Below are 26640 nucleotides of genomic sequence, written 5' to 3' on the forward strand. Positions count from 1 at the left end.
TGAGGCTGACTTCCATCCATCCATCCATTTTCCGCCGCTTGTTTTATTTTTATCCTCTCATAGAAGTGTCCACCTCTGAGGCCTTTGCCTCTGCTTCTGAAATTTGACTAACAAAGTCACGACCTGCCTTTCCCTGGAGGCCTCAATTAGGTAATTCGACTGGGCAAACACTCCTGCAAATGTCGTGCGACAGTGAAACCACGAGGGAGATTTCCTGGATCTTTGTGGGAGCAACATGACGTGTAAAAACCGGCTCGGTGGCATTCCCGGTTTGCTGTCGCAGCAGAAATCGTCTGCCCCAGACACTGAGAACCGAGCTACCTGCAACGCCCTGACAGGTAATGTTTTTTTCAGGATTTAAACAAGGTTATTAATCATCATCATCATCATCATGATTATCATCATCACTGCTCTCTTGCCAACAGGAGGCCACCTTGCTGAGAGGTACGGTAAGTCTCCCAGCTGGCAAGGTTTGGTCATTCAGCATACTTTGCTTAGTTTATAACATCAGAATTTTTTCCCTCGTCCCACATATTGTTCTACTTTTCTTTTTTTTTTTTGCTATAATGGACGTGTCGCCCCTATTTCTATCAATCAGGGTTGAAAACCACGACCTGGACGCACTGTCATCAAAACCACATGAGAAAGTCATCTGGCTGTTACTCCCTCCCTCCGCAGAAAGAACAAAAGTCTGGGTGGTAGTGCAGGCTCAGCTCCATATTAATAATCCCGACATCCTGCCGCTCAGGCAGGCTGGTTTACAACCTTTCAGTCATATGATTAACAAATCCTGTACAAAAATGTCTCTTTGAGGACAAATTAGGTTTTACAGAAACACATAAGAAAAAGAAGATTCTCTTCACAGGGAAACCCTGTATCAATATAGATTCAGATTTAACTGTCCATTCACACTTCAGCCATGTTTGTAATGATATTGAACCCATAAAGGTTCTCCATACGTTCTCTATACGATATTCAGAGTATTAATATAGTATCAAACAACTATTTAATCGGTAAAGACACAGTGGAGTCATGTGTTGCTTAGCAGAGAATGGAGTCGCTCTGTGTATGTGCTTTGTTTACATGGCTTGGTCGGCCACACAAGCTGTTCAGTGCTTGTTAGTGCACGGGAACATGCCCCTCTGGTTTGCTCACAGCAGCTGCTCTGCACTGGTCTCATGTGGTGCTTACAGCTGATAATATTATTGTCCCAACTCATGACGGCTCCGCGTAAGCGTAGCACCCACCCTCCGGTTCACCCTAAAGTATACTGTAAGCAGGTTAAATAGTCTCAAGTTAGTTGAATCTGAGAGCACCAATTACGCACATGTTATTGACTTGTCAATCATTATGAGAGTCATACAAATACAGGTGTTTGTGATTGTGGGCTGATCCATTTGTTTACATTTGGATCACGGCCTTCAAACATTCAATGCAATCTTCAGATCACGCCCCTACCTAAACCAAATATAAATCTTATCATAACACCTTACATATTTTCAGTACAATATTGATGTCTGTGCTGACAAGACAGTGTTTAAATAAAATCACTAAAGCCTAAAGTCACTAAAGCCATAATGTGACTGAAACCATAAAGTCTACGGCTGAAACACCAGGCTGTAGTTGTGACATGTCTTCGAACAATGTCCAAGGAAATATTGAAGGGCACATTAAAGTAGTTTTAAACCTTTGACCCAGACACAAGCTCAGCTATTCTAAAACCAGGCAAGACTATTATTGAGCAAGAGGTAACTCTGCACAAAGTGGGTATTACTTGACTTCAGATCCGTGCAGAGGGACACATTCATTATAGCAGATGTACCGGCAACCCTTTATTAACGCCCCACGCAAATACACACTCACACATGTCCTGTCACTGTGTTCCCCTGAACATTCCCTCCACAGCTTGTGTTGCTGCCTGTTTGAAAGCGGCTCAATAATCCTGGATCTGAGAGTACAAAGGTCCCCAGAGTGCTGGTGATGTAAGCACTGTGTCCAGCGCTTACCCCACTGCCTTCCCTGCTCCCACATGCTGCCCGGGGGGTAACAGGGAGGAATCTCCCTGTCGTGGGTGATCCTGAAGACCGCAGACTGTCGGTGATACCGGCAGGCTAACGGCAGCCTGTCTGCTCTGTCTCAGAGGCCAGCTGCTGATAACCTGGGACACAGCGGGAAGGAGAAAGTGTTGACCAGATCACTGGAGAGGAATGTGGCTAAGCTGTGGGGAGTGGTGGATTGATGCTGTGTGACCAGGAGAACAGACTGAGGGACTTTTGCTGCTTATTTGTACAAGGCCACGTTGCTGTAAGTGAGTATCACTGGGTAAACATTTACTTGGTTAACGCCTCTGGCAGCGTGTGATCTGAAATGGGTGGCAAACCATATGCTGTTATAACATTATATGACTGTGCATGCATTCTGCAAGAAACAGAAGTCTGTCAGTTGTGTACTCTCTGAATGTTTTGGCCATCAGAGGCAATAGTGGCCGTGTCATTTGATCTAAATGTCAGTGCCAGGTAGTGTGTGTCTGTAAACATTTGGATGTGCGCTCTCCCAGGTCTCCATGAACTTGCTGCAGAACTCCAGTCGCACTATGTCGGGACTGAACACTCGCTTGAAGGACTTCCTGGAGCAGGTGAACAGGCTGCAAAAGACCAACCAGCAGCTTGAGACTCAGATAGCTGACTGGTCCGCCAGGAGCACCTCCCGCTCCCGGGACTGGTCCCAGCAGGAAAAGACTGTCAAGGAGCTCCGCGTCCAGGTTAGACACTTTTTGATAGAGGTTTTGTAGCTATCAGGTAATCATTCGAAATCACTTGGTCTTTTGAAAAGTGTTGGAAAGTGCTTAGCTGTTTTGCCATAAAAGTATATAAAAGTGTTAAAGATTTGCTCAAAAATGTATATTCACACGTAATGATAATGCTCAGATTATGTTCCATGTCTTTAGCTCAAGGCTGTAGTAGCGTGCAGGTGGAAGACAGAAGACTAGTGTTACTGACAACCATTTGAAACATTAAATAACTCATAAAGTTGTGGTTGGAACGTGATCCAAGGACAGCAGGTCTTGGACCACGGTGGCTAAACCTGGGTTTGAGGCTTTAAAAGTTGTTGCCGATAATTGTTTTAAGCTTTCATGTTTTTCTCCACCTTGTTGGAAGAATCAGCAACTTATTTTTGACATAGAAAACCCTTTTTAAAACCAAGCGGATACTGAGTCTCACATGTCATCAAGCTAAAAGAAACATGTCTTTGTTCTGTAAAAAACGCTGTTCTGAAACTCAACTAAGAGCAAAGAAATGTTTATTTGTGAAGTTTAACTGTGGGTCAAGTACACTACTTTGAATGATGTGGATTTTGGATATATATCTCACTGGAGAAATCTGTAAGTGACCAAAATGTCAGTATGTAAAGTATATGTAATGTAAGTTCATGAGGTGAGCAGTAACTCAAACCAACTTGTGGCAGAGGATTATAGGAGTAGAGAATATGTGTCATTGTGCCTTGTCTGCCAGACAGACGCTGGCTGTCACACACTGAAAGAATGCAGAACTACAGCAGGAAACAGAGATCTTCTTAAAGAATAGACTTTATTTACAGGAAGAAAAAAGTCAGTCCACCAGATACTGAACAATACACTCAGGAGGGACAAGCGATTACAGTAAAGGTAACATACGACAGACAATATGTGATGAATGAAGTTTTGACAGTAAGTCTTGAGTGTAAGGGACGAGTGTAACAGTAGCCGGAACATACCAAGGACAGAGATACAATCATATTTAAAAAACAGATAGCTGAAAGATGATAGACAGATAATGTAGTGGTGCCTCTCGTGGATTTTATTAAAGCTGATGATATCAACAATGACATGAGGAAATTAGGATGTATGAGAAACAAACTAAAAGCCAAAGTATACAAAAGAGTAGGCTTACTGACTGAACGTACGCTAGAGCTTCATACCGGTTAATGCTAACCGGTATGGTGATCTCACATGACCCCACATGATGGATTTGAACTGCTCCCTTGAGGCACTTGTGTGTGGCTGATATTCCCACTGCTTTTCTACGGATCTTTTTAAGAACATCTTTATATTATGTTAGTTATGTTATTTCCCCTTGGTAGTTCTAAAAGTTCATGAGAAAACAAAAAGAAAAAAAGGGTGTGTTAATATCTTTGTGTGTGTGTGTGTGTGTGTGTGTGTGTGTGTGTGTGTGTGTGTGTGTGTGTGTGTGTGTGTGTGTGTGTGTGTGTGTGTGTGTGTGATGTACTGTAGGTCCAGCAGCCACCATTTCTTTATTCATCGTCTGGAAAGAATTGTACATGTGTGCTATTTCTTTACACAGTTTGCACAATTTAGCAACTGATCATGTTAAACACATAAATACAGTTGTTTGTTGGCCGTGTTGAAGATATTGGCTTCATTCCATGTGTATACATACAGTATTATGTACATGCTGAGAGATAAACATTCATTTTATATTTGTTAATTGTCACACTTCAATTTCAGTTTTTCAAACAATTAGAAAAAACATTTAGATTTTAACAGCCACTTTATTGTGCTACAAACCACAATAATTATTATTACAAATTGTTCAGTCAACCTGATTATTTCAGTGTTCTATAAAAGATTTACAAGTTTTGATCATGTATATATTATGTAGTCTTGATTGTGATTATCTTATTAAAAATAAATACTGTAATGATGTCAGCTAACCTATTTTTAATACAAAAGTTTGTCGTTTGTGCAACACCTTTGAGTCTTTACAGCTTTTAAGTGAGTGGATAAATGTAGTATTACACAGTTTTCCCTTGTCCTACTTTACCCCTGTCAACCAAGAAGCTAATTTGATAAATCAGGGTGTGCTGAGGTTTAATGACGGAGTAATTTAACTCAAATGGAAGGAGTATCTGTCGACTGCTCATCCTATCCTCTTTATACTTGGCCGGTGTATTGCTGAGGACCAAATGCAGTGTTGACTGCGAGTGCTCGAGATTTACGGGACATATTCATTAGTAGTTCATTATTCACATACTGTGTAGTGTATTGAGAGGGGTCGGCTAGGTGCAGCTCACTCTTTGTCACTCGCTACAATAGAGTGCTGAAGAGAGGACATATTTTTTGTAGGCGGAGCTGGACGTTATCATCGCACTGGTTCACTCGGAAAAAAAAAGCTAATGTGTTTCGTTCCAAACAATATACACCATGATCACAAGTATACACAATGAGGCTGTGAAGGTGGACTCGTTGACGTTTTGTGGTCTCATTAAGCCACTCGTTTGTATTTTAAGGACATGTAAAAGCTTAAAAATTCACAAGAAGTGTATTAACTGACATTATATTTTTGACTAAAATGTTTAAATCTCTGGGTCTGGTGTTAACCACAGACTTTGTTTCAGGCAATTAACCAAAAACCCATTCACTTTGAGATGAGGAGATCTGAAATGTAAAAACGCTAATTCATACTTTACTCATTTACGATTTTAGGACCCATTCCTGCAGCACTCAATATTAACGTCTACACCCCTGAACGGCCTGCTGGGTAAAGTTCATTTAAGCTTTTGCTGCCAAATGATGTGCTCTAGCATTGTGTGGGGCAACTATGTCACGGCAGGTGTATTGGACGCAACGGAGCGTAATGTTGTCTGTGAAGTTGTTTTGATGAGCGTTTCTTGATGAAGCCGAGACCAGCTCACTTATATTTCATTGAAAATGTTGCAGAATTGCATATAGTTTTGTCCTTTCCTTGATCTAATCTCATGTTATTTTATTTATGTTTTGCTTTGTCAGGTTGGTAACCTACTGATGGAGAATGCCCAGCTGGCATTACAGTCTGACAGCATGAAGTCCAGAGCTACTGCCATCCAGGACAGGTCAGCTGTATTTGGTTGTTGTTTATCATGAGGTCACATTCCCAAAACATGTTCCAGTCATTCAAACATTTTGTCTGAAATGATTAGGCACAGAAGAGAAAAATAGATTTTAGAATGACAGGTAACATGCAAGAAAAAAATGGGTGATTATCTTGGCCCATCAAGGCATCTCAGTATACGGAGCATAGATGTAGAATAACTACCAAACACTTCCTGTTTTCATCCTGCTGCAATGCTTTTCCAGTTATCTGTTATCTAACTCGGGCCAGTTCCTGCTCTGTGAGCCAACCTGCATACAAATCCAGGCCGTGCTTTGTGCTGCGTAGGCACTTTCACTTGTGTATTGATGCAGAGTGACACCAAGCCCCAACCACCACCCTCAACACACACACACACACACACACACACACACACACACACACGCACACACACACACACACACACACACACACACTGACACACGCCATTCCTTCACTGTCAGCCATTAACCCCTGAAGGACAGTGGCACGTTGTGTGGCCTGTAATAAATACACCTGTTCTATTTATGGCTCACCTGATGTGTCTCCTGACCAGCTGAGTGTAACTGTGAGACTCTGGACCCTTTTTATGACAATTTAATTATGTCAAGGTCGTTTCCATTCTTTGGACTGGTAGATCTTTCAGCTAAGACCACAATCTTCAACCCCTTAGGGACACTCACAAGCTGTTGTCCTAGACATGATGCAATATTATATTCCTGCACCAGTGAGTAGAATAAGCGATTGTTCTGAAAAAGATCTTGGAATTAATAATTTGTGTTATCATCTGCTGGAAGCTAGTGTTAAACACTTTTATAGGTCGTAATATCAAATTTCTTTTTGCCATAAAAACATCCCCTTGAAACAACAGTATTTATTCAGGTTTCTCTCCAAAAACTACATTCTACAGAATTTCATTTAAACTCATCATGATAGTATCAGATTATAAATCACCCTTCAGGTCGGGAGTAACTTGTGTTGTTTTTGTTTCTGTGTAGTGTAAATAAGATCATAAAGTATATGATAACGTGGTATTGGATTGGCAGAGACAAAGCACACTCCCCAGAACAACACGACTATTATTGACAATCCCCTTTTAAATTAAGTTACACTGCATATATGCCAAGTCTGAGGAATATGCCAATACTTTCCACTGGACTTTAATCTGTTGCCTTTATTTGAATGAATGTAATTTCTCAGACCTTTTTACCCTTTCTTCCCTGTGTTTATATATGTTTGGCGTGAGTAACTGATTGACAATAAACACAGAATGAAACTTAGTAAATAGCCTTGTCTGTTGACGTCACCTCATAGGTGTGAGATGGAGGAGAGCAACACCAGGCGTCTGGAGCGGCAGGTGGCTCTGCTGAGGGAGTCAAAGAGGAAGGCCGATCAGAGGAGCACAACACTGCAGGCCGACCTCCGGCACTCTTTGTCTGATCTGCAGGAGATGCACCAGGAGTTTGAGGTTACTAAATGTTATCCCTGCAAATGTGTGTTACACAACCTTTTCTTTTTTAAAGTGACAACAGATACGTTTGCAGTAGTTTGCATAGATGTGCCAATGCAAATAAAAGACGTTCGTACCGATGTCTGCTAATGTTAGGCTGGACCCATCGGAGCTGACTGATGCTGACTATCGTTGGCCACTCTGGCGTTAAGTGACGGGACTTCGCCAAAAGTCAATTCTGCATCGTCAATATACATCTACTAAAAGTGCTTGTTTTTGCTACTGACAAGCTCAGCTTGTTATTACAAGTGTCTGACAACATTATGGAACTTCACCTGCAGAGAAATAAAACATCTTTATTTACAAGGATGGCAAATCGTAACCACTTTCTCATGAAAGGCTAAACACCAACAAATATAAATATAAAATATATAAATATAGATTGAAGAAGAATATTTAGTTTTTTTTTATAATTTGGAGAGAAAGGGCTGAAGGTGTACTATTACACTCAATGTGTTATGTTTCAAATGTATTTGAATGTCACAACATTATGAATTAAGCTTCAAACTATTTAACTATTCCAGACATGGAAAACACACCTTTGGGTGGTATTTTACGGTGATGCAGATGTACTGCTGCGTCAGCTTTGCCAGTCTGGGGAAACCTTGCATTGACTGACTTTTTAGCTGAGCACATCATTAGCTAGCATTAGCAATGTTATGCTATGCTACCTACTGAAGGTTTACTGAATCATAACACATGCTGGTTCCGATTTTTAATCATCAATAGAAAATACAAATCTACCCTGCTTTACAGGAACAGTGCTGCTCCATAATTGCATTGTCTTCTGTGTGTGGAGGGGTTAGCAAAGGGTCAATTGCTGCGAAGGATTACATAAAAGCTTGTTAAGCAGCTACCTGCCAATGCCAGACCTATTTAGAAAATTGTTGTCCCCTTAAATCATTTAGACGCAAAATCATGGGAAAATCTGGTTAATAATACTAAAGTTATTGTTTAAGTACAGCTTTCCAGAGATGAGAACGTGGCTATTGACTCTCTGAAAATGCCTGTTATGCTAGCTAAAATGTCTAGATGATGGTGACCAGGACCACTAGTTTTATTACAGAAAAGCAAAATATATCGAACAGTGTTATATATATTGTATTTAAATAACTTCTCATTGTTATTATAACAGGTAAATATTCAGTAGCCTGTACTTTTTACTTCCAAACCTACCCTTATTGTGGTGTGATGTGTATCTGTGTGTGTGTGTGTGTGTGTGTGTGTGTGTGTGTGTGTGTGTGTGCATGCGTGAGTGTATGTGTGTGTGTGTGCATGCGTGTGTACGTGCGTGCACATTTAATTTATAAGAGCTACGTTTCACAGCATCGAACATTGCCTTGTCCCTTTACGATGACCTCATCCACCCCTCCTCTTTTTTTCTTTCCTGCCTCCTTCTTTTCATTTTCTTATTCCTGCTGACTAATACTTCCCTCCCTTACATCAGGTGTCTTTTCCTGCATACAGACGCACACACATGCTCACTTACACACACAAATACACACACGTAGGGCTCAATAAGAGCTTTTTTTTGTCTCTTATACCTCTGCATTGCGTGGACTCTCTACCCCACACACACACACACACACACACACACACACACACACACACACACACGCACGTCATCACTCTTGCCCTTTTTCTCTCCTCTGCACCTATTTATCCACAAACAAGTTTCATCTCCCTATTTGTCTTATTTTTCTTTTTCCCTCTTTACATCCTTCTCTCTCTTTATTACCCTTTCTCTGTCTTACACTCTCCCTCTCTCCCCTTCTCTCCCCTTCTCTCCCCATCCTCTTGCTCCATCTGGTTGGCTGTGTGCAGGCAGCCCGAGCTCTGCAGCTGCAGCGGGCCGACTCCTGCGATGCTCTGTTTTCGACGGTCAGACCAGCAGCAGTAGCAAGAGGTGAGGAGGAGGATGGCACAGGGATGGAGCTCAACCAGCTTCTCGACCGAATCAGAGCACAGTGTGACCAGGGCAGACTTCCCGGCCCGTGCGAGAGACACCTCGGTCTGGGTGGCGTGTCAAATCCACCCCCCGGCTTGGTCAGGCCCAGCCGCTCTGGAGCGTCAGCAGCAGCTTCATCCAGAACACACGGAGGAGTTCTCAGTGAGGTACGCATCTACTGATGCATTTTCACTTGTGTTTGTTTTTTTCTGTCTCTCTCATGCTGTCCTGGCCCACTGCCAGTCAGACACACCCTCAAGACCAACTCCAGGCTGTCTCATATGTAGGCTGAGTGATGTTTGTGCTCAGCTGGAGTTAACTGGTAAACAGAGCGGTTGTTGACTGTGGTGAAAGGCTGCAGGTTTAAAACCCATGCCTTGCAGGTTTGTGTATGTTATTGCCTGATTGTCTCCTTACTCACTTCATTATTTTACTCTTACACACATTTACAGTATTGTGTTACAACATATGAACAGTTACTTCTCTGAGTGAACAATCCCTAATAATCATTAAAAATTAATACGCTAAACCACTACCTGAGTATTCTCACATATCTGGAAGATATTTCATCTTTTGTCCAGTAAAAGCAGCATTTCTACTGCTGTTTTAGCCTAACTGTCCTCCTTTTTGTTATTACGGGAATAAGTGCTATGTGCCTTTTAAAAGGGCCTCTTACAATCCCAATGTTCTTGTGTCACAGGACAATGACTTTGAACTGACAGCGGCAATAAAGTGTCTTCGCCAATTGCTGCAAAGCATTGTTTCATGTGACCTTCCCCATCTTTTCCACCAAGTAGTTATACAATTCTGCAGTCAAAAGCATGCTTGATGTTCGTGATGAGAATGGGCGATAATTGCATAATGCTCTGTCATTTTGAGAAGAAAAGTGCTAAACTGGGAATATTAATCAGCTAAAATGTTATACTATGATATTAAACAAACAAAATATGTGCTTCTTTGGAAGAGTTGCATTGTTTCCTTCATGAATTGGCAAAATTAATTTAACAAGGCAATTTAAAGTAAATAACCTAAAACTGGGGCTTGTAAAACATTGCTCTTTTGTGCCACTGTTGGTCATCCATCACTGCCTGAGATAGAAATACAAATGCTCTTTGACATTCAACTTTTCGTAAGATAAGGAATCTTGATTGCCAGTTTTATCGGTAATGAAGAGCTGATTCCAGCCTAAATTTGCTTACCGTAATTTTCCTATTAATTGAAATGTACTTTATGCGTTGAAACAGAAACAGTAAATTATTTGAGTAACACATTTAAAAAATAACTTACATAATTTGAGTAATTTTTCTTTTGTTACTACTATCAAAATATTGTCATAACTGTGCTGAGACAGCTTTGCTGCTTCACTGCATTTGAACTGGGCGAGGATGAGGGGGTGAGGGTGTGAAGTGCTTAACAGCTGTACTGTGTACACACAAGCTTAACAAGCTGTGTGTACACATGGGTCTGGGTGTCTGCTTTGCTGTCTGTTGACTGAAATGGAAACACACGCTACCAATAGCTTCTCCTCTTCTGACCCTGAGTGTACGCGTATGAAGTGTACTGAGGATTAGAAGTTAAAATGTGTGTGTGTGTGTGTGTGTGTGTGTGTGTGCGTGCGTGCGTGCGTGTGTTTGTGTCACCCAGGAAGAGGCAGCGTGGGCGCAGGTGAGCCTCGGTGGCGTTGCCCTGCGGGAGGCCCGGGCCGAGCTAGCTGAGGCCAGGAGGCAGTGGCACTCCCTGCAGGTGGAGATCGAGACCCTACATGCCTTGGTAAAAGAAATCACACCTCATCATGTATCTCCCCGGCTAAACCACCGTGGTTTAGGAAAACTGAATATGTATACATTAGTAGGTTCAAATGTAGCATGAATCAGCAGGGCCTGGCTTGGCCAGACCAAGCTAACCAACACTACTCACTCTGTTTGTGGTGGGAAGCAAGTAAAGGATGATACTCTTTGTTTTGTATAACTATTTGACTATGTAAAGTTCTAACATAATTGGTTCCCACACGCACTGTGTAGTCATGATCTGAAGAGCTCCTGGCGTTTTGTTTTTCAGGAGAAAGGCCTGGAGAGCTCCCTGCAGAACACTCAGCAGTTGTACTCCAGCCAGCTGCAGGACCTTTCCCAGGTCATCGGCGGGCTGGAGAGCGAGCTGGAGCAGGTGAGGAGCGGGCTGGCGACACAACGGCAGCGCCACAGCCAGCTCCTCAACACCAAAATGAGGCTGGAGCGAGAGATCGGCACTTACCGCCGTTTACTGGAGCGTGAAGAGGGCAGGTGAGGGCAAAATGCAGAGAAAGCAATATAAACGTTAGAGGAAGCAGGAAGGGATTATTCAGTTCACCTTTTGTGGTTTCAGTGTCAACCAGAAAAGTAATTCATACTTTGTAGTGTAAAAGGTTTTGCCAGAACAATGGAGTTATCTTCAGAACCTCAAAAAAAGGAACAGGGCAGCAAAAAAAATAAGCTATTATATAAATACACATTATTATATAGCAAAGTCTGAATCTAAATATCAGACTATATACACACTGACGTGAGTAATACAGAAATGTCTCCACAAAAAGTAAACAAAATAATTACTTATTCGTTCCTCATATAGCTATCAAAAAGATAATTCAATTTGTTGGGATCTTCAGTCTTGCCAAAGCTTACTATTATGTTTAGGATTATGTCAAATATATTTGCATGTAAATTGAAAATCCACAAAAATATTTGTAGTTTGAGACATACAGAAGCTGTAACTACCAGTAATGAATAGCCTTCAAATGCAGCTCGAATCAGACAAAATGTCTGTCTGGTCTCACAACGTATTCCCTGCCATTGTCAAGCTGTTTTATTAAGGAATATTCCCTTCTTTTGGCCTAGCTTTTAATTATCATAGACATGTCACATCCAACTCATTTGCAATTAAACCATTTGATTATCATTTCATAGTTTTAAGTAAAGTAATTTGGTTTTTATGACGTATAGAGGTTACAGACAGATTGGAGTGCTTCCAAATGTTTTCGGATGCTTTTCATTCAGGATATGGTTGACTGATGTCATTGATCGAAGGAGAGACCCGGACGTGGCATCTGAAATTTGCATTGTTTGTGTATATTTGACAAGGGTGGAGGCACAAAAGGCTGTGTGACATAAAAAAGATATGAGACCGTCCTCATACAGTGAAAACAACTCTTTCTCACTGAAGCATCTGTACAAATAAAAGCTCAAAGGTTGGTGAGTTGGGTATGTCTGAAAATTAACCACGTGAAAGGCACAAAAGATGATACTGAAAGGTCAGTGCACAATACTTTTATATCATCTTTTAACCATTCAGAGTTTTGCTTAGGCAGTGCAAAGAGAGCACTTATGAGAGACTGAAAGAAGGAGGAAATGAGGAGATATATTTTAATGAAGGTATTTCAAGAGGATCATGAATCGAGTTTGTCGCCTCTACTCATTCATTTATATCAAGGAGGTTAGTGATGATGGCTCTATCCAGTGGGCCTGGGTAGACGTGTCAAACCTACCATCATGTGCTATCCTGGTCTTTTTAGTCCTTTTCTGGCCTCATGCTAACCCCAGATGCCATATTTTTGCAAAATGTTGCGTGGCTGTCTGTTCTGGAGCATCTTTGACAACCCCTTGCCAGGAGAATTGATGTAGTATGAACATTGTCACAATAGTTTTGCTTTTGTTTTTAGCACAACATTAAATATGAATCATCGACTCCTGCTTCTTTATGTGAGCAGTCCAGGCTTCACAGCTGTAAAGGATTGAGGTGATACATATGGCAAGCATGGAAGATGGAGATTACGGGTCATGAAGACCTTTCAGTGTGGCAGACAGTCGGACCCTGTAAGAGGCTCCGCAAGAAAAGAATAAAGGGCTTTTGAGGAGCTGCTTCTCTGTTTGCATGTTAGGCTAAGGCTAAGCTATGGAAAACCACACATGCATTATGGTTTCAATCTTTTCATCCAACTCTCTGCAAGAAAGCGAACAAGCCTATTTTACCAAATATCTAACTGTCACACATGTAAACATACAATCCATGTTCCTTTTCCGTGTCATTACTCTGGTCTGCCCTTCTGCCTGCAGGTACATGGGCCGTAATGGGCAGCCAATGGGTTTGCGGCCTTGGAGGTCTTCCATGGAGGAGCCGAAGGAGAACGGGCACGAGAACGGCTTCAGTGATCCTGCAGTTACTCCGGACGAACCCAAGTCTGAGCCCCTGCCTGAAATACCTTCACTCCTCCCAGCAGACAGCAAGCTGAAGAAAAGCATACTACAAAGACAGCAAAGCCTTGTGATACTCACAGGTAACACACCCACACATACACACACACACACACACACACACACACACACACACACACACACACACACACACACACACACACAGGCTCCCTACAGTCGTATCTTGTTATGATTTGGCATCGATGTCTTCTCACAGAGCCAGAAAAAGATAAAGACTTGCCAATCTCCACTGTGAAGACTCAGGAGATTCTTCAGGGCAACGTGGTGCGGGAGAGTGCTGAGGGTCACGGCACCATTGAGTAAGTATTGATCCCACCCCCCCATTGATCTGTAGTCAGCACCTCCTGTTCAGTAGGCATGTAGGCATTGCGGAGTAGTGAGCACTAGCAGCAGTACATCAGAGAGTCTTGTGCTACATTGCCTTTTTTGACTACAACAACATAGTTTCTTGCTTAATCTCCTGACGCCTTTACACCTCTTTGGCTTTGTCTCGGAGAGCTTTTAATGACTCATTACTTTATGATTACACAAACATCCATGTCCTCCCCACCCCGGCGACGTCTGGTTCTCTGGTTCTGCAGATTAAATGTACAAGCTCTGAAAAAGAATTACCACGACACGTTGAACAAGTTACGAGACATAAAACGTTGAGTTGGCACCACAGGTTCCCATTCTATTATGGTGCAGCATGGGAATGCTTCTCCTTTAGTAGTGGCGTGTGTTTTATGTGGAGAAACTCGCCTGGTGTGGAATTCCCAGGGCGTAGCACCTGTTATTGTTAAACGAGACATGGGCGGAATTCTTTGGTCATGCATCAGGTCTTACCTGCCACATGCAAACATCCAAAAAGCAAACAAGCACACTAATGACTTCTATCATAAGAGAGCTACACACATGTATATTCACTCCAGCCAGAATATTTACATTGTCTGTCAACCACAGATTGTAGCACATTGTAAATCCCTTCGTCACTTTTGATTGATTCTTTACTGATAGCCAGGAGCATTTAATTATTTTGACCTGAATGTTCCGTGACTGATTATCCTTATCATTTCCATCAGACAGGAAGCATTACTTTGTTGAAAATACTCCCATTAGTCCTTGACTAATTAGTTCCCATTAGTTCTTGATGCCTTCAAATGAATTAAGTTGCTCTCCTTCTTTGATAGGTAATGCTCCAGCATCAAGGCATCTGTCTATAACTATTGATGCAACCAGTGTTAGCCAACTGAACGTTATTGAAATTATTAAAATAACCTCACATTCCAGAGCAATTGTGAAAACTTTCCGAATGTGCGTGTTGCCAACGCTGTTTACATAACAGCCGTAGTTTAAAGCTGTGTTAAAATTGGAGCTGTAATTAATCATATACTATATGATCATTTTCTACCCACTGATGTCTCTTAACCCACTGCAAAAGCCTCAACAGGTTATAGATGACAGTAGATGTTGTGTGTGTATGTGTATGTGTGTGTGTGTGTGTGTGTGTGTGTGTGTGTGTGTGTGTGTGTGTGTGTGTGTGTGTGTGTGTGTGTGTGTTAGAGTGCTAGAGTGCTACATGTTGTGTGTTCCCCCCCATACATATTTTTACCGCAAAATAGTGTTGCTGGTGTTTGCTGTGGTATTGTAGTCTATTCATTCTTAGAACTGTTATTTGTTTTTATTATTAACAACTGTGTATAACTCTTGTGTTATAGCATTGTTTAGATTTTGCAGATATGTTGTTTTTACTCAGTCTCGCTGCCCTCATCAACCTTGTTTCTAGTTGCAGCATGCAGGTATTCTCAGCAAACACACTCGAATAACTCCACCGTTGCTCGCTGCCAAGCAGCAGACAGCAGACAGAGTTAGCTAGCTTGTGAACATCCTGGAACATTTAGCAGCTGTTTGTCTACAGATATTTTCCTCAGGCTCAACGGAGAGTAAATATAAGACTTACATTCATCTGGTGGATAGAAACGCCAAATGAATACTAGTGTTGCTCTGTGTCTGCTGAACATGCAAAAAGGTAACTGTTTACGCATCAGCTTATGGTGTTAATCTTGCATTTCCAGTGTGTTGCACTGTCGTCAGGTGGCCTAAATTAGTCATTTAAGGCCTATATTTTGGTATATTTGTTGACCTTTACAACTCTCTATAAACTCAACAAATCAATGGCACCTATTATCAAACCTTCTATGTTCAAAGCCACTATATTTTCTATTGGTCTGATTGGGTACTTTGTTCATCAGGTGACAAACTTAAATATACATGGATTATCTCTGCTATTTATTAGACAGACATGTTGGATTTGGTTTTGTTTAATTATGATCCCAGGTCCTGTTCCTCAGGAATCAGTGCTGGTTGCATGTTGTTACAAAGGGGATGTTCATGTTATATAGCTTATATACCAGGTTGCATCTAAGACAATTAAAGAGTTCTCTTACTGCCCCCTGGTGTTTCTGTACCACCATGTGCATTGAGGATAAATTGATGAATGAAAGGATTTAAAAATAGCCGTGTAACACAGTACCATTGAAGTGGCCTATCTTACATGGGATTGCATGACACACAGAAATGCTTTTCAGAAACAAATTGACTGCCAGTAGTAGACATCCACATACAAATGAAAGAGAAATCATTTCCACGTCACCCATACTCTAAATATTCCAGAACAAAATAACAATATTTGACACATAAACCTAACGGAGACCAAAAAGATTAACATCACCTCTGATTGCCACGGCTTCTAACCTATGCCCTTTCAGGACTGAGAAGATTGACAAAGTGATAAAGCAGTGGGAGGGCTCCTTCTTTAGAGGGAATCCCAAGCTGCGCAAGAAGTCGGTGTCGCTGCGCTTTGACCTGCACATGGCTGCAGCGGACGAGGGGTGTGCCCAGACTAAACAGGACAGCCTCCCCGACGTGGAGGTGCGTCTGATCATGAAGAGATCTCGCAGCATCCCAACCATCGCACAGTGACTCTAACTGGTCCGTCAGACTCAACACTTCATTGCTGTTGTTTGTCCAAACCATGGTGGTATTAAAGTTACAGAAATAAACGCTGGCATCATGATATTACCATCCATTGCCACCATACTCAATATGTATTTTCAAATCACATTGTTCGTTGAAATTTGCTGACGACTGATTCCAAAATTTGTCTCATCAAATCTGGCACTAAAAACATTACCCATCATGCTTTGGGACATATTTAGAGTGTCAGAAAAACATCATTAAATACTGTCAATGTTTCAGTAGGTCACTGGACAAAAGAGATTATATCGTATGACTCTGTTTTACTAATTCTAATTAACACCTGGCCCAGGAGGCTAACTTCACATGTGGATGGAGATCATTTGAGGCGTGAAGCAACAGATAACTATAAACTATTGTTGGATTTGCATTTTTTCTTCAAGAGACTGTATGAAAATTATCAGGGGAGGAGGGGTTTTGAAAAAAGGAGATGATTGTTTTTTTCTACTGATTTATCACTTAATTATTGCTTTTACAATCCAATCGTAGCTCTGACCTTCACCATATGCTGCCTCTTAACAGAAAGCAGGACTGCAGTAAGCATAAAGTAAAAGGTGTTTATTTTACGTTTAAGGTGTTTTACGCCTTTTACTTTCTGTTATTAGCCATATGTTTGAAGACAGTCTTATATTATTTGTGTGCTTTTAGTTGTTAATGGCAAGATTAATTGGAACAATTTAATAGAGCTATATTACTTTAACATCTTGTTAGGCGGGTGTTGCAATGTTTTCTTGATCAAGTCGCTAAACACAAAAAAGGTTCAGCCTTTGTAAAAAGTGTAACATAATGTTCCACTCTCCCCCTTCCCACCCTAATAATTTCCTCACAGTCCCTAAATGCTTGCACTGCAGACACATGCACTTAGAAGAACATCAGCCTGAGATACCCTGATTGTGTGTATATTGAGGGTATTTTGTCAATGACGTTTATTCTCTTGGTGGAGAAAAAAATAATGTAGCTTTATTTTACGATGCATTGTCGCAAAAAACAACAACGAAACAGCTCACTGTGATCTTAACAGCAGTGAGGCACTTAATGCTCACCATGTGTCTCAGAGAATGTAGATTCCCTACCTCAACCAGAGGAGGGCAGTATTTGTAAATAGATAACTTAGCAGTCAACGCTCATGTCAGGTTGTGTAGCACATGCTATCTGTTACACTTTAGATTAAGAGTTTTTATGCTAAATTTTGAGTTGGCACCAAAGATATCAAAAATTATATTTAAAGGTATTATCTATGCAGTTCTGTGCTTGAATTTGCTTTGCTTCATAAAGCATACATCATTTTGGGAGCTCTGTAAGTTCAGAATTAAGAAGTATGCTTTTATTCAACACTTTATCATTTCAAATAAAAAAAAATGACTGTTGTGTTTTTGTCAATTGTTTATCATTTGGTTTCATTTCAAGAAGACAACTTGGTCAACCACAATGTCTTTGTTTTTTGTTTCCTAGCAGGTTTTGATAATGATGTGAAGGAAAGGCTTTCGCACTTTGACATTTATTTCATCTTTCTCAGATGTAAACATTTGTAAGCGTGCAAACACCCAAGTTCAACATGTTTATTTCTCATAACAATAATACATAAAAAATGTTTTAAAAAAAGTTTACAGTGCCATATAATAAATACATTTTGAACAATACAACTAGTATATATTTCATTGTTTTTGCTGTGAAATGAAAGGACGTGACAATTTAGTCTATTAACAGAACCTTCAAAATCCCTCATCACTAAATTAAATCACTATAATCACATCACTATAATTAATCATGTAGTGCAGATTCAACCTCAAATACAAATCAATTCATTTATCATTCTCTAACCTCTATGTAGGTGTTGGTTTGCAGCACTTTCTACAATATTTTCAACAACATTTTACACTAAAATACTTTTGGAGGCTTCATATGTATCAATAATTACATATAATTCAAAAATATTTACAAACCGGTTGGACATTATTTTAACAGTCGCAGTGCCATTTAATTACAATCATGTGTTGCTGGTTCCTCGTCTGTTATGTTCTTGCTTGAAAGCTGTTCAGTCTTGTATATCTTCATATACGCCACACTTACATTTGTCTGTATGTATGACATTAATCATGTGACAATGGTACGAGTCGGGATGGTCCCAAGCAGTTAGAAATCAAATCTTACAATGACCACCACATTGGATAGGTTACTTATGTAAAGTAGACAGTTTGACAGATCATGTTGTCTCAGTCCTTGTTTGTCTTGCTTATGGCAGCCTGAATAACCTCAATGACTTTGTTGCAAGACTGCAGAGGGTCATATTCTGCAAAGACGTGACATACATTCCCCATGCCAGCCTCCACACCTTTTGCCACGAAGCCAAACATCCTGTTGGGACAAAGAAACGATCAATTTGATAAAGTTTGTTTAAAAATTCATAATAAGAGTTGTTTTTTTTAACTGTAAAACTGTTCAAACAGAAGTGACAGCAAGACTTATAGGGAAACAGTCTAAACACCAGTGGTGGATTAATCCTTCTATTGTGCAATCAACATCTACTTCATACTTAAAGTTAAAGCAAAAAAATATTAACGTATAGAAGTTATGTACTGCAGGTGAAACCTGGGAGGCTATAGTATGGATTGTCGTATGAACAATTAACAGAATTTAAAGTTAAATTCAAAACATCTTTGTTAGCAATTCAAGTTCAAAATTACCTTGCACCAAAACTGGAACCTTTCATCCACCTGTAAGTATCCAAAAGAAAGTTTAAGATTAAAAGATGTTTTAAACGTTTTGTTTAATAAATGCATTGTTTTCCCTGCTGGTATATTGGTAATGTGTGGTCTTTGTATACACTTACTAACATACAGTAAAGGACAATGCAACAATAATACGTCTGAATTTTCTTTAAAACCAATGTATTTCATAATTTGTTGCTGTATACTCACAGTCGATTGTTTGGATCTTCACCACTGTAGCTAAGCAGGTGAGAAGGATAATGGCGTCTGAAGAAGAGTCTGTGAGGAAAGTATTAGGGCTGTTAGTTTAAAAAAAGTTTTAAAAAAAATTCACACAAACCACCATAATTTTGTTTGTAAAATCTCAGCAGCAGGATGACAGGATGTGTGTGTTCTTACTTCCTGTTGATATCTGTCAGAGTGACACCCTTCAAAGACACCTTAAGGTTGACAATGGTGGGTGTTAAGGAACCGGGGGCCTTCTCAAGTGTAGAGTGCACCGCTTTTTGCACTGCACAAGGGCCTGTCAGCATCTCAGTGGGGACAGCATTCAGGTAGACAAAATTGCGAGCTATGAAAAAGGCAAACATTTAGGAAATTAGATTAGGAATAGAGGTTGAATGCACATGAACATGTTATTAAATATGTAAGGCAGTACATTTAAGTCGGAGAGAATTTTTCCAAAACATACTTAAATATTTTATTTGAAGTATTGTTTGGCCCAAATTTACATACAGAGCAGTGTTGCTTACAGGTGACACAGTAACTTTAGTCAATGCAGTTTCAATGGACAGGTCTATTATCATTTTATTCACAGAGTAAACTTAGTCTGAACTCATCATGACAGCTAAAGCTGCACAGCTGTAATCAATACTATTAATTAGCTTGGTCGGCCCACTCGAGTTTCTGGGTAATTACACATCACAACAATACCTTAGTAGTGGCACACCTAAATAAAACGCACTCTTCATTAATTAAGGATTAGTAACACCAGTGTGTGCTTTTTCATGCTTTGTCAAGTCAGTGCTACAATGGCTGTGATAAGGGTCGTATACACGTTAGCTAACACTCTGAGGGTTTACTCAGTTAACTGTCTGTGGTTTTGGTTAATTGGCTCTTTGATGGTTAAGTCAGCTAACTCTCTGACGTACTGGTCAAGTAAACCTCTGAGGCTTTAGTTAGCTAACCCTTTGGGGGGGCGTTGTCAATTAACCCCCTGAAGTTGTTGTTGAGGCATCCGGAAAGCTAGCAAGTGGCGTAAAAAACATGGGTAGGTACCTGTCCTTTATCTGTTTCTTCATTGTATAAGCTTCAAGACAATGTAACTTAACTTGTTTTACTAAAATGTAGCTATTTCTCATTGCATACTTTCTAAAAAAGGTTTCAGAGGAGTTCTTAAGACAAACTAATGTTGGCTGTTAGCTAACTTAATCTCAATTAGCAAGCTGTTTGGCACAAGCTAACATTACTGTTAGCATCCCCCAACATGGCTTCAAAACAATCGTGTTTGACCATAGAGTAGGTTGTTTTCGCTTATTTCTTTTCTTTTTATGTTGATGCATCCATGCTGTAATCTATGCATCTATCTATGTTATGTGTTTTATTTTGCACCACGTAAACCTTCCTCTTGTTTTAGGGTTGGCACTGACCCATTTTAGGTTTTAAAAGCATAAAACAACCACATAAAATTAATTTATTGCATCAAGGCTTTTTGACTTTTTCAGGAACCTCTATTTTAATAGAATTAAACAAAACAAAAATGTTTCATTAAATTATAAAATGCTCTGGTTGAAATCATGACCTTTGCGTTGTTAGGGTCGGTTTTGACCCTGTTATAAACACAAGATTTGCTTGATTGGTTGTTGTTTGTTTGACTTTGCAAATCAATTTTTTGTGTGACTGCTTTTCATTTTGTTTTTTATTGTTTGTTTGAAAAAAAAAAGAAGTAAATATACATAAGTTGAAATTTACCTAAAACACCATGGATGTTACTATAGTTAATAATATAAAAATGAAAAAATGAATGAAACAAATTTATTCAAGAGATGTGTTCTAATACACCTCGGTAATAGTCAGGTAACATAACAACCTTTTATTTTACCATTTTTTAAATTGAAATCGGGGGGTATACTGACAAAGAAAAGGCCCAGAGGCCCACACCACGAATTTTAAAACATACTATAATATGTTAATGGCTTAGGAAGCCTAACAAGGTAACCAAGAGATGAGAAACAAATCGGATGATAAAAAATGGTTTTTAGTGTATTTTACAGCTGATCTAAGACATAGGTCGGCACCGACCCGTGAACACAAAAGATGGTAACAGACAGCTAACACAAGCAATACTTGATGATAGGTTGTAGTCAAATGACATGCTAATGTAAACAATTGAGGTTTGTATTTCTTATTATTTATTGATTTGTCTTACCTGTTTTACTCTTGTCTTCTGATGCATGTTTGTGATTTGCGGTCTCCTCTGCTTCACCCAGATCTGTGCAAGCAAAGAGTGAGATAAGGGTTATCATTTATCTACATGTGTACACACACACACACACACACACACACACACACACACACACACACACACAAACACAAACACACACCCACACACAAACACACACCCACACACACAAACAAACACACGCACACACACACACACACACACACATGCATACACTCACAGAAACAGAGAAAAACCTCCTGTATCTTGCAATAAAAGGCATAACCTACCTCTCGAGTGAAGCAGCAGTTTGCAGGGTAAAGCATAGGCTGAAATATTGTGCTGGTAGACAAGGGCAGAGAGACTACCTGCAAAGATAACACAAAAGCATAGCTTTAGTTAAGTACACGTTCTATTTCGAAGGGCATTGTTTTATTTTGGGCCACAAAAGGTCAGACAAAAATTGTAATATTTAAAAAAAATCTGGTTCAGAATGGTGTGTGTTAGTTTTACAAAGCCATTACAGATACCTTTCACCATGGTAAATATATAATTATGTGGTAAGAAAGAGAGCCACTATGAATCTTGATAATAGCATTGTGGGTGCAAGAACACACCCTGTGAACTCATGCTGAATAAAGAAAAAGATCCGCCCACATGTTTAAAGGGCGGGCATGGCTGACTCAGTGCTGGTGTGGCAGATATCATCAGCCAGACTAGCCATAGTGTGTTACTCATGTTGAGTAGGCGAGTGCATTTTGTGTGAGTTGAAAAGGAAATTGATCACTTTTAGATTATGTGCAACAATGGTCTTGTTGTTAACCGTTACTTACCAAAGTAAGGTTCCTGGGAAGAGCCTTTGATACGTACGCCCTTAGCTGAGGATTCAATAAGGAAGTGTCTGACGAGATCTGAACTGCCTTCTCCTATTTAGATAAAAGGACACGTCAGAAATTAATCATTTGTCAGTGGAGTTTCATATTAATACATAAAAGTGATGGCACTGGCAATTATTTTATAGCTTATGGCTGATTACAAAATAAAAAACAATTACTTTTGATTTATAGTGTCATACGCAATAGAGCGCAATAGTGGTTCTCAATTTTAATATGTGAAGGCACTCCTGGGGGAACGTGAGATTTAAAAAACATATATTTAAAATTAGCATTAATTGGTACGCAATATCTCAGGAATGACTGGCTTCTTTAAGATGTCCACTTGGACTCAAGAATGATTTAATGATTTAATATGTTAATTGTGACAATTCTACACACTCAAGATTTAATATGTTAATTATGACAATTCCACACAAATGTCTAATGGGATAAAATGATGACGCAATGACATTTTGGACAGACATGGACTTTAACTGCAACATTACTGGTTGGCGGAGGCATACAACCACGAGGCAGTTCATTCTACTTTCCTCTTTGATTGCTTAAAGTGCCATAAACAGTGGGTTTTCTTTTGTGTTTACACAGCATGTACTGTGGGTGGAAAACGTAACAGCACTGTCTCCTGCCTCGCCACAGATAGCTGGAGGTCATCAGACATGCCAATTCACATCAGCACTAGTTTAGTAAGTGATTCCTTGTGCCTTCCAGACCTCTGTTATAAACAAAGGGTGACAGCTGCACTATGGTATACTGTGTTCATGACGTTGTTTGCCTGCGATCGTGGTAGTTGTGGCATTCGTGGCCTTCTCATTCCGGTTCTCATTCTGACCAAACACCAAGATTTTTCATAAGGGCAAGCCACTGCACTATCAGTAAAAGTTTACCTTGGCTGGTGGTAGCAGTAGTGTTGTCGGCCGTTTGGTCCACCTTCATAGACAGACCGAAGCTGCCTCTGTGGGACGTGCTGTCTCTCACAACAAATGCTCCTGCTTCCTTGTCCTTTACCAGAGCTTCAGCTGGAATGAATGAAACATCACAGAAAATGCCTTGAGAGAGTCGAAATATGTGTATCTGTACTGCAGAGGAATCCCACATCCCGGAAGGAAAAAAATTCTGTAGATCCTGCAAGATAACTTCGGAGCTGAAGTAAAGCTATAACGTGATCAAGGAGTTATTTCTGGAGTAATGTTTTGAAGTTCTCACCTTCTGCTCTGTTGATATGTGGCCGGAACCAAAACTTTGAAGTGTCCATGACAAACTTCATTGAGGGCTGGCTGCCATTAAAATGGGCTTGGAAACCTTAACAACCATACAAATATGACAGTGAGGTCAAATACTGTTTCAAATAAAGGAGCTGCCAGTAAAATTGACTATTGTTAGGGGTGCAACGTACTGTGAGGAGGACATGGATTGGAGTTGGACACATTAACGATGGTCTGCTTTACGTCAACGTTTTGCCCAGGAGACTGGGTGTGCAGGTCTGGTTGTGGCTCACCGTTGACTAGCAGTATAGGAATATCACCCGAAGACCCAGAGTGTGAAGCGGAACTTCTTTGTGCCCGTTTGCCTTGAAGTTGCTGCAGGTGTCCTTGCAGCGGAGGCTTGTCTGGGCTGTACCTGTTCTCAAATGTCGTAGTTCTGGACCCATCGCTAAAGGAGCCGGACGAGTGAGTGAAGATGAACTCTTGAGAGTCAGCGTCTTCACTGGCCAGGGAGAGGTTGCTGTGCAGAGAGGATAATAAGTTTTATTAGCAAACTTCACAGAAAAGGAGAATTGTTTTTCCCATGTGTTATTTATGGCACAACATTGTTTCTGGGAATATATGGTTAGTCAGCTTCTTAAGACAGTGCAGCTAAGGTTTTGCTGCATATTTACAAGTTACTGAATGTTAATCATTCATATTCTAGACTGACTTTGATTATGAGTTTTACCTGCCAAGGATGTAGCTAGTGTCTGAGCAAGTTGACATGGAGAGTAGCGAGACTGCACTGTTTCGGTTGGATTGTGACAGACGCAGGGATCCTTGAGAAAAAGATGCGTCTGGTTTTGATGAGGGATTTCGTCGAGCTGCACTGCCACATGGCAGCGGAGGCAGGGAGGATGAAGGGGAGTTGGAGAACACCAGGGTGCCATGGGGACTGCAGCTGACACTACTGTATGTAGGGATGGGTATACTGGCTGACGGAGATGGGATCACAGTGGGCAGGGAACTGGAAGAACATCCTCTAGGGACCAATACGCCGTGGGAGACATCGTCATCTGAGTCGTCTGAAGAATACAGAGGGAAGTATTAGCTAAAACTCTGAAAACGAATAATGTGGAAAAACCCTGCATGGTGCATGTTTTCTCTGGTTTCATACTTTGGTTTTCTGTAAGCAAAAGGGTTCAGCCCTCATGAGTGAACACATAGTTATTAAATCTCCTGATAAAGACTGCCATATTTCTCTTCCAGGTACTTGCTTGAACAGCTCATGTTATTTCTTACGAAATATGTGCTTTGAATTGCTGTTGCAATCATACCAAATCACTTAGAGGAGTTACAACTTGTTCTCCAGGATTTGTCTGCCTCACTGTGTTGACGCACTGGGTGAGTTCTTGCCCTCGGAAAAAACCCTGAAGCCTGTGGGCAATGTGTGACTGGTGGTGTCTGCAACCAAAGTTACATAATAATGACGAATGTTGAACCAGAAATAGCTAAATGTGACTTAGATTATAAGCAGGTGCTGCGGTAATTTTATGTTGTAACTGATGAAAGGAACCTTTTGTCATCTGATTTCTCATCACTGTTGCTTGATTTCTTTTTCTTCAAGCACTCTGTCTTGTAAACATGTGACCAAACATCTTTCAAGACAAGACGAGCAACAGGAAATCCATTTATATACTAGTCTTGTGCACACTTTCTGATAGGAGCAGTTCTGACTGAAGACACCGCCGTACCACCATCAGTCGACTTCCGTGAGCTTCTCTGCATCTCAACATGTGCAGGGTGTGGTACGAACCTGGGCAGTGATCCCAGAACAGCTGAAGTGTTTCAATTACCCTATGATTAAAGCAATTCAAACCTTTTTCAAAAGCAAAGGTGCATTTCCAAAGTCCACGAAGGCTCTGAGTACAATTTGTTCTCGAGTGACTTTGGTTTATCATGCTCTTTTTCACACGTGGTTAGGTTAGAGAATGTTATAAAATCGCAGTAAAAGTGAAACAAAGGGAAGTGGCCTCACAGTGACTCTGTACCTGTCGGAGGGCTGATGCACAAAGAACTTTTGACCTCGATGGGTTCAAATGTCGGATCCAGTTCCAGAATGAGCTGGTTGAGGTTATCCAGGGAAATATCAAGATCAGGGTCACCTCGATTAATGCTGGGCTCCGTGCGACTGGGATGTTGATTGACTGTTTCCTGCTGCCCCGAGCCCAAACGGATAGTTTGACCCACTCTCAAGACGTGATTGGGTATCATTTGGGACATGCCTTTAGCTGTAGGCATCATGTTAGGAGAGCTCACAGTCCTCTGGGACTACTGCAGACAGAGATACAATGGAGAGAGATTAGTTACACTGAGAGGATAGCCTTGCCTTTGTCCTTGTTGCAAAACAGACCAATTGAAAGCTTTTACCTCCCGATACTCATATTTATTTTAGTGCATTTTGAGTACTGTTACATGAACACATATCTCAAGTTTTTCATTGTTGCCTCTGTTACTAAAGCAACACCCAACCCAACAAAGCAACACCCAACCCAACCTTTCCAGGCAGATTAATATATATATATATATATATATATATATATATATATATATATATATATATATATATATATATATATATATATACACATATACATACATACATACATACATACATACATACATACATACATACATACATACATACATACATACATACATATATATGTTATCATGTATTTTGCTCGTTCATGGTAAATGTAGTCAATCGAGGCAATCAAGTTTGGGCTATATTGACCAAGAAAGCTGAG

At 40.4% G+C, this 26640-nt stretch overlaps 2 protein-coding genes across 2 annotated transcripts; one reads left to right on the forward strand and one right to left on the reverse strand.

Annotated features, from left to right (window-relative positions):
• Positions 1–2563: 2563 nt before the first annotated feature.
• Positions 2564–17556, forward strand: krt222 (keratin 222). The gene is made up of 9 exons (XM_068588596.1): positions 2564–2761; positions 5786–5868; positions 7200–7353; positions 9220–9510; positions 10988–11113; positions 11402–11622; positions 13429–13649; positions 13784–13886; positions 16335–17556. The coding sequence occupies exons 1-9, from the start codon at positions 2564–2566 to the stop codon at positions 16546–16548; spliced, it is 1611 nt and encodes a 536-aa protein (XP_068444697.1). The 3' UTR covers positions 16549–17556.
• Positions 17557–18367: 811 nt separating this feature from the next.
• LOC137792819 (tensin-4-like) lies at positions 18368–26134 on the reverse strand. The gene is made up of 12 exons (XM_068588572.1): positions 25882–26134; positions 24579–24915; positions 24040–24368; positions 23850–23945; positions 23531–23662; positions 22584–22676; positions 22041–22118; positions 21739–21801; positions 19710–19881; positions 19521–19589; positions 19287–19316; positions 18368–18957 (listed from the first exon to the last, which is right to left on the reverse strand). The coding sequence occupies exons 1-12, from the start codon at positions 26132–26134 to the stop codon at positions 18816–18818; spliced, it is 1794 nt and encodes a 597-aa protein (XP_068444673.1). The 3' UTR covers positions 18368–18815.
• Between the last annotated feature and the right edge of the window lie 506 nt (positions 26135–26640).

Source organism: Clinocottus analis, unplaced genomic scaffold (assembly GCF_023055335.1).
Source record: "Clinocottus analis isolate CAN_PGR_092001 unplaced genomic scaffold, fCliAna1.0.p SCAF_22, whole genome shotgun sequence".
In the NCBI taxonomy this organism is placed as follows: Eukaryota; Metazoa; Chordata; class Actinopteri; order Perciformes; family Cottidae; genus Clinocottus; species Clinocottus analis.

Coding starts and splice junctions, on each gene's coding strand:
- krt222 (XM_068588596.1), top strand. CDS start 2,564: ATGAACTTGCTGCAGAACTCCAGTCGCACTATGTCGGGACTGAACACT. Junction 5,869..7,199: donor GCTACTGCCATCCAGGACAG/GTCAGCTGTATT, acceptor GTCACCTCATAG/GTGTGAGATGGAGGAGAGCA. Junction 13,650..13,783: donor AAGCCTTGTGATACTCACAG/GTAACACACCCA, acceptor GTCTTCTCACAG/AGCCAGAAAAAGATAAAGAC.
- LOC137792819 (XM_068588572.1), bottom strand. CDS start 26,134: ATGATGCCTACAGCTAAAGGCATGTCCCAAATGATACCCAATCACGTC. Junction 22,119..22,583: donor TTCCCAGGAACCTTACTTTG/GTAAGTAACGGT, acceptor TTATCTTTGCAG/GTAGTCTCTCTGCCCTTGTC. Junction 19,317..19,520: donor GAAGATCCAAACAATCGACT/GTGAGTATACAG, acceptor GGATACTTACAG/GTGGATGAAAGGTTCCAGTT.